At 45.5% G+C, this 7,748-nt stretch overlaps 2 protein-coding genes across 3 annotated transcripts; one reads left to right on the forward strand and one right to left on the reverse strand.

Moving 5' to 3' along the window:
- Nucleotides 1-211: 211 nt before the first annotated feature.
- Nucleotides 212-1,232, reverse strand: FOIG_04634 (uncharacterized protein). Its single transcript, XM_031202923.1, has 2 exons — nt 1,154-1,232; nt 212-1,095 (listed from the first exon to the last, which is right to left on the reverse strand). Exons 1-2 carry the CDS (start codon nt 1,154-1,156, stop codon nt 577-579), a joined length of 522 nt encoding a protein of 173 aa, XP_031066502.1. The 5' UTR covers nt 1,157-1,232; the 3' UTR covers nt 212-576.
- A 190-nt stretch (nt 1,233-1,422) lies between these two features.
- Nucleotides 1,423-6,246, forward strand: FOIG_04635 (uncharacterized protein). 2 transcript variants are annotated; one of them, XM_031202925.1, is made up of 4 exons: nt 1,423-1,718; nt 1,790-1,889; nt 1,987-3,130; nt 3,207-6,246. In XM_031202925.1, exons 3-4 carry the CDS (start codon nt 2,188-2,190, stop codon nt 5,495-5,497), a joined length of 3,234 nt encoding a protein of 1,077 aa, XP_031066504.1. In that variant the 5' UTR covers nt 1,423-1,718; nt 1,790-1,889; nt 1,987-2,187; the 3' UTR covers nt 5,498-6,246. The 2 variants fall into 2 exon arrangements, with proteins under 2 accessions (XP_031066504.1, XP_031066503.1); XM_031202924.1 differs by having other exon boundaries at nt 1,790-3,130.
- The last annotated feature ends 1,502 nt before the right edge of the window (nt 6,247-7,748 follow it).

The following is a 7,748-nucleotide window of genomic DNA, read 5'->3' on the forward strand; positions in this document are numbered from 1 at the left end:
ATGCGGCAAGGCCGGACATAATGCAAGGACCTGTCAGGTAGTTATTGAGATATCTGGGGAAGAGTATAGCGAATAGTTTTAATTAATTAGCTAGTTTGTGGTGGTTTTATACCAATATAAAGCCAAATGGTTGAGATTTCTGGTCAGCATACTTGTCCGGTCAGCATGCCTATCAACCACGTTAATATAAAATAATATAACTAAAAACACCCTCCATCAGGGCACTTCATACAGTTGAACCCCGATTTAGGTTTTGTGACCCCACAATCCAGCAATAAAGGCAGCTGAAGCCTCTTTCGAAACATTGCCACGAATGACCGAAGCGTCCTTTCCTAGACAAATATCTTCCATGACTGATCTTTGACCCAGCGTGCTCGGGTTATCGAAACCAAGATCGCCCTCGTAATACGTCAGGTTGTCGCCGGCCTTTAGATTCTTAGTCACAAATCGTTCTATCTCAGCCTCTAACTCCGTCGGATTCTTTCTTGCTGTAGCGTTCTCGATAGCAGCTCTATCGTCATCGGCTAAGTGAATAAATTCTTCACTTTCTCCAGCAGGTAGCAGAGATCGGTCTTCTCAAACGCGCCTGATCCGGAGACCTTCGCCAAGCACCGCTTTCACTCTCTGGTCAACCTGAGTTAAAGTGCCGCAAGCGACTTGAAATCCATCCCGGATGTTACCAGCCATACCAACGTTGACTACCAAAATACGGACTGTCAGGAATCCCTGGTGGAGATCAATCCGACGCAAAATATCGCTTATTCCTTCACTGTCTCGGTCATGATCAAGCACCGCACGTGCATATCTCTTGACCTTATTTTTCTTTGCCCTCTCTTGCAGTTTTTCATGAACTTCTTGGAGTTGTTCGAGGGTGACTTTCAGCCTTGCAACTTCATCCCCGACAATTTTAACTTGAAGGTCAGGTTGTTCTCGGACAAGCTCCAGAATCTCTTGAATAGCTTCCAGATTACCCCCAAGGTTCAAGACGACTTGCGGAGCCTCATGATACGCGTGGTTCACTTCGCGTATGGTCGTGATAACCTTGAGAGAAAAGTCAAGGAGACTCACAATGGAGCTGGCGGCGCTGATGACTTCCTAAATCAGCGTCAACTCGTGTTTCACCACTTAGTTAGAACTTGGAAATCAAGCATACCATGCTGATGATATCCAGTACGAATTTGACGACCAGTCTGTTGGTTTTGGAATGGGGGAGTTGGGTTTCGGGTCTGGTTGGGAATGGTAGATGCCTAAATCCCTCAAGCCATCTGATTGGTCACGCAATGCATGAAGTTGAAAGTCAGCGCCGACTGCCAAGCCGGATTTGCGCAGATTCGGATGCTGACGAGTAAGCAATTTCATTCAATTCTGTATAATTACATATAATGAAGTATTCGGGCAATGCTGAGTGAGGGGTTTCTTCTCCTCAGCAGTAACATCCAGTGATTGCTTTACTCTATAAGTAAAAGCTGTCGAAGTTGCGGGTGTCTGGAGACGGGAATCTTCAATCGAACTTCCTACACATCATCCCATGCAAGACTGGCTGCCTTCTGGTCCCTCCTCTAATGAGGATGAGGGCTTACCGTCATCGAAACGACGCAAGTCAATCTCTTCACCATCTCACGACTTCGTTCTGACCGGTATCAACTTTGGCAATCATGCGCGATTGCATCAAGGGAATATCAACATAGAAACGGTTGAAAATGTTGTTCTGGAGCAACGTGAGTTGAAACCACAAATTCTGAGGTCACGACTAGGCGTACTGATCATGACTGATGCGCGCAACGTTTAGTTACTCCCAGTGACAACGTGATTGGTGAAATACTTCGATTATTACCACCCAAACTTGACCAAGATCTCAGTATCCTATGGAAGGACTGGTACGATAAACAGTGCGTCGATGCATTTCGTTGGCTCTGGAGTGAGCCCCGCATAAACCATGCAATACATAATGGGCAAAGAATTTTGAACATTGTTGATGAGACTCAGTCAGCTCTTTACCCTGCCTTCTTAGCAATCACATCCGAGCTTTGGAATCGCATCTGTTCGAAAGACAACAGAACGACTATTTGTTACAGTTCCAGCAGCGTTTGGCACAACATCCACTTCGAAGGAGTTTTACAGAGTTTACTCGCATCATTGGTGTCACAATATGACCTGGTCGATGAGTTGAGGATTATTCACTCACAAATGCAAAATCGTTCATTCAACGCACTTTCAATGGCTGATAGGCTAATTCAGTTGCTTTTTGCTCTTCTGCGGCAACGAAAATCTTCTCGATGCTTTGTTTTACTCGAATATTTGGAGAGGTTCGATTTGGAGTATCAGAGACGCATTATCGACCTAATCAATACTGAAGCAGCTGACCTTGAGGTCACATGGGTACTGTTTTCAGATACTGACTGCACTTCCTTTTTATGTAGTACGACTGCATCGTTTATTCTCACCTTTGATCAAGCCTTCGAAGGTCTGCAACTAAATGACGTGTTTAATACCATCAGGTCATGTCAGAATTTGCTGAGTGAAATCCATACGAAGGCGGACCGATTTCCTGAGCTACAGTACACTCAGCTGGGTCGAACATGGCTCCAGTCCCGGAAATCTTCAATCCTCGTCTGCCAAAGAATGGAGGCAGATCTAAAGACAGCCGAACCTGCACATTTACTGAACAGTCTCGATATATCAAAGTTACTGTCCGAATTTCAACATCAACATTATACGTGCGCTTATGTTTCTTTGAACAATAGACCACAATCTTTCGAATTTACACAACACCACATCTACGCCGACATCTTTTTCCAAGTTGCCAACGGTATCCAGAATAATAAAATTCTCCAAGAGAGACTGTTGAAACTGGCTGCTAGAGACAGGGCTAGGCTTGTCTCAGCTACCAAGGGAAACCCTTCAGTCAATGGATGGCCCGACTTGTTTACCAAGTTCTCCACGTTTCCAAGGCACAATAATCAACTCGTCTTTCTACGGCTTTCTGCAAGGTTTCCTTTAGACTTCATCACTCATATCTCGCAGTTGGGATTCGAGTGGAAGGTGTTGGCTTCAATTTCTTCCGCAGATCACGGAGCTATCTCAGACCGTTCCATTCTCCCTATCGTCAGCCTTGACAGCGAGTACAATGGTAAGATACCTATTTCAATCATATAACCGCCTCCAGGTGACCTTTTGATGGATCCCACTGATCCAAAGGTTTACAGAATGCCTTGCATCTCTTGCATTTCAAGGAATGGGTGAGGTTTGGCATCAGATTCGAGATGCTTTGCCCGGAAGCAACGAATGGATCTGGTCCAACAGGACATTTCGTAAGTGGTATGAAACTTCTGGATTGCTATGGATATCTGGCACGCCGGGAAGTGGCAAGTCTGTTCTATGTAAGACGATCTTGCGCAGTTTCACTTCTCGGGTGCTAGATTTCACCCATGTTCACGCTTGGTTTTATAGCGCCAGGGGGCTGGAAAGGGGAACTTTGCACTCATACATGCTGAGAGCCATCTTGCGATCAATTCTTGAACGAAACCCCCAAGCTTTCAAATCATTCAAGAACCTTTATCGCGCTCGCGTGCAGACTGAACATCATGTCTCCTGGATTGATGAAGATTGCCATGTCCTTGCCGAGGCCCTACGAGCAATCGCCGTAAACGACACAACTCCACGTACTATCTTGATTCTAGATGGGCTTGACGAGTTTCTTGGGAACCAATCAGATCCGTATACAGTCCAGGAGTTCCTGGAGCTGCTTTCCTCCCTGGCATATACCAAGAACAGCCACATATGGCTAATCGCTTGCAGTCGCCCAGTCCCCGAATTTCGGTCTGAGTTTATGGAGTGTTTCCATATATCTATTCACGAGAACAACTGTGAGGATGTTTCAATCTTTATTGAAAATGGAATTTCGAAGCTGCGAGCAGCATGGCCTCGACGTGAAAAGAAGCGAGGTGGTAAATCGAGGCACTTGAACGCCTTCGCTCAACCGTTGCCTATACAGCCAGAAAGACTGAGCTCTCAAGAAGAGTTGGAACTTGAAACGTTAAGACAATACTTGACTTCACGAAGTTCGGGGTCGATCATCTGGATAAAGCTTGTCCTTTCTGAAGTGGAACTTCTAATTCGACGAAAAGAAGGATTCACTCTTGAACATCTTCGGGAGAAGGTCCAGTCATTACCCCGAGATATCCACAACCTTTATTGTGAGATAATCACTCAGTTAGGACTAGACCACAATTCAGAAAAAGCAAGGATGGCAGAAAAGATATTTTTATGGGTGACAGGCTCTCGTGGATGGGGCATTTTGAAACTTCAGGAACTTCGAGAGGCACTGGCGATACCAGGAAACTACCAACAGTGCACTACCATGGCCGCTTTCGATAATCTACAGGTTAATTGCCATCAAATTGGAGACGACTGGGATTATTTCTATTCCATTATCTACTCTCACTGCGGAGGCCTCGTTGAATTTATGCCACCAGTGCGACTTGATAACGCGACTACGATTACACTTGAGGAGATGAGCGGGGATTGGACTGTCCAGCTGGTCCACCACACTGCAAAGTCATTCCTTGAGTCCAAAAACAAGCCTTCGCAACTGCGAATCGTCGACGCAGATGCTGTTCAGTTCGTTGCCACACAATCGGCATGGTACTTGACTCTTATCTTCCCGCCAGGGTGTTCGCGAGACATCTTTAATATGACTGATGACGATATTGACGGGGCAACACTGTCTACTGGCTCATACATGTCAACTACACTCGGTTGGGCAGAATGTTTGAAAGGCTCGTCGTCGCCTCAGTCCAGCTTGAATATGCCAGTCTTGGTAAAACAGAACTTATGGAGGCTGATGCACCGTCTCAACTCAGCACCTCTACTTCTCTTTGTGCTGAACGTTTTGAGGAACAATAATGCCAGTACAATATGGTCTTTAGCAAAAGAGACACCTGACTTCCTCATCTGGTGGCTCCGGTATCTTCAAGTTCCGTCCGAAAATGAAAGAACCGTCAGTGGTCTTTCGGAATACTTGTGCAGCCCTGGCAATATGCGCATTCTTTCCATTTTGCTTCAGCTCAGAGAGATTCTGGCCGAAGCTTCAACTTCAGTTCATGACATCTCGAGTGGTCCATTATACTATACACAAGATGAATCTTCATTCCTCTCTTGGCCTTGGCACGACCTGGACAGGTTCTTGACAGAACTTCCTTCTTGGACGGCTGGTCTACATTATCCAAGTTACAGTGAATGCAATCTTGCGATTACTACGGAAAACGTGGATGATGCGAAATGGGGCGATCTGTGGAACGGTAGGGTTATAAGAGAAGCTCGAGACTTATGGAGCTCCCCGACCCCAAGTGAACCCCTCAATTCGTCAGACGAACATACACCCAGTCCGTTAGACGATCTTACACTACTCGGAAGTATATCCTCTTATGATCGCCAACGAGAGTTTGAGGTTGCTTGTTGGGTTAATGAGGCCCCATTTGTTTTGGACAGATTTTGAAACGGCGCCAACTAAGACTTTTGGTCAGGACATACAAAATGTAGAACAAATCGAGTACCATCGACATTATCGTGTCCATCGAGAAGAAAGCCGGTTGCCCAGCCGGGGAATGGGCTGCTCCTATGCCAACCATCAGACCAAACCGAATAGACCCGAAAGTAGCAAGCTTCTGTTGTGATACCGATGCAGCAGCCGCGGTCCCTGTTGTTTGCGATAAAAGACAGACAATGACAACATTATGATCTCCTACTCGGCCTAGGACATATATATTGTTGTCCTTTGATCTTGCCGGCAATGCTTGATGTTGTTCATCGAGCATAGCCTTCGCAGCCGCCAACTCTGTAGGAAGCGCGCATATCCAACCCACGGTATAGTCTCCATAGTCGAAAATGGCCTTGTCGGTCCACTGCTGAAGAGGTAACGTTATATCCGGCTTCAACGAGCGAGTTAGGTAGGTCCCACCGAGTTTGTGGATTGCGGGGCATCTGTATCAGTATTTTCGATATCTATCAGAGGCGCAGTATTATTTTGACTTGGCATTGCGGGACGGTATAAGGTTGCTTTTTTTTTTTTCTTTTTTTGTGTGTGTGTGTGTCTGGCACTTGCAATTTCCGTCAAAAAATATAGACAGAGGCGAGCTATTCAAGGATTTTTCCTTACCAATGATGATATGAAGTTAGTAGACTCGCGTGGCTGTTAAAAGCATGTCAGCAAAACCCTCTTAGAGCCTGGATGAGGCTCACGCCAGGCTAGTAATCTTCATCTTATCTTATCTTATCCTTTACTATGTTAATCACTAACCAGTCTCTGGTATTCTCCGAAGAAGCCGAACCCGAATTTAATTTTCGGTCGATTATAACGACGCACGACCCGACAATACAAGTAGATAAGACAACCCTGCCACCAGATATGTCTATCAAGTCAATCGTCCGACATGCATGTCCTAATGCCATCTATATCACGGCACAATGCCCAGGAACCGCAAATTAACAATATGCGGCGACTAGAGGATGAGGAAGAATAGTAGTTACCAGATACTTTATTATATCCAAAGGGCCACTTTTAAAATGGTTTACTATTAGATTATGATCTTAAAGTGTAATATTGGCTATTTAGCTATTAATTATTGAGCTTTTTACTCTCCTGCTAACCACGTCCAAATCACAATCTCATACCAGTTACTTGCTATCTTCATCTCTATTAAGCATACTCTGCAGTAGGCGCTATGTGCAGGCCAGCTGGAAAAGATCTGTAACTTGTCATGATGTTTAATGCGGCATTATCACCAGCTTTCCCTCAGCTACTAGTGAGTATGGAGAACCCATTAGTCACTCGCGTTGGCGACGCACGTGGAACAATATCCCTCGGTGCAGGGGTTGACGCAGAGTAAAAAGGGAGGTTAGCCGTATTACGGTTGTTATGGCACGCAGAGTTTGTCAATTTCGCGTTTGTATCTTGGTCGCATTTCCGACAGCTGGTAATGGTTAGCACTGTTACACGTGGGGGGCGCTTTGCATATAAAAGACCCTGAAACATGGAAGACCGACCTTAGGGAGCAATAAAGTAGTTGATGATCGTAAGGGGTAAGTTCCCTGTCGCATGTCATACTAGCGGGCAAAAGTCTTTAGCCGTCTATCCCATTGACATCATTTAAGCTGAGATTGAGGATGTACCAAAAATATGGGAAAATATTCTCATCTTCTGCTGCAAATCCCAGATCCTTCTGCGTTTGTTGAGCTGGGCACTGGGCTATCTTTGAAGGAATATGTTGTCGAATCATTGGGATTGGGATAGATATAGCGTCTAAACGGCGATGGCTAAACTTGGCACGTCGGTGATACATTCAGCATACGATGTATTTAAGAGGATATGGGTATAGTTAACAAGAGCCTCCAAATAATACCATGGGAGGACATCGTGACATGGCTTTTATCTTAAGAGCCCGTGCAGTGCAGCGAAAATCACTTCGAGTAATCCGAGCCATTAGTGGAGATATGCAGAGACCTGACTGACAGCTGAACTATCCTCTTCTCACACCTGAGGGATTTATCCCTGGACCAACTCTCAATTTTTACAACTCAACTAATGAAGTCGAGGCCATTCTTCGCAAGGGTATCATCTCCGCACAAGGCAAGGCACATCGTTATGGCCGACGTCAAAGCTCCTCGGGATCACAGAATAAGCCGCTTAGCCCCACAAATATTCCAAGCTTTCACGATTCCCTGCTTAACATGTAAGGAGGGGGGGGGGG

The sequence above is a fragment of the Fusarium odoratissimum genome (genome assembly GCF_000260195.1).
Source record: "Fusarium odoratissimum NRRL 54006 unplaced genomic scaffold supercont1.6, whole genome shotgun sequence".
NCBI lineage: Eukaryota > Fungi > Ascomycota > Sordariomycetes > Hypocreales > Nectriaceae > Fusarium > Fusarium odoratissimum.

Bases quoted from the DNA above. Each gene is read 5' to 3' on its own strand.
- FOIG_04635 (XM_031202924.1), top strand. From the start codon at position 1,529: ATGCAAGACTGGCTGCCTTCTGGTCCCTCCTCTAATGAGGATGAGGGC. The intron at 1,719-1,789 runs GTGAGTTGAAAC...CGCAACGTTTAG, and splicing joins AAATGTTGTTCTGGAGCAAC to TTACTCCCAGTGACAACGTG. The intron at 3,131-3,206 runs GTAAGATACCTA...AAAGGTTTACAG, and splicing joins CCTTGACAGCGAGTACAATG to AATGCCTTGCATCTCTTGCA.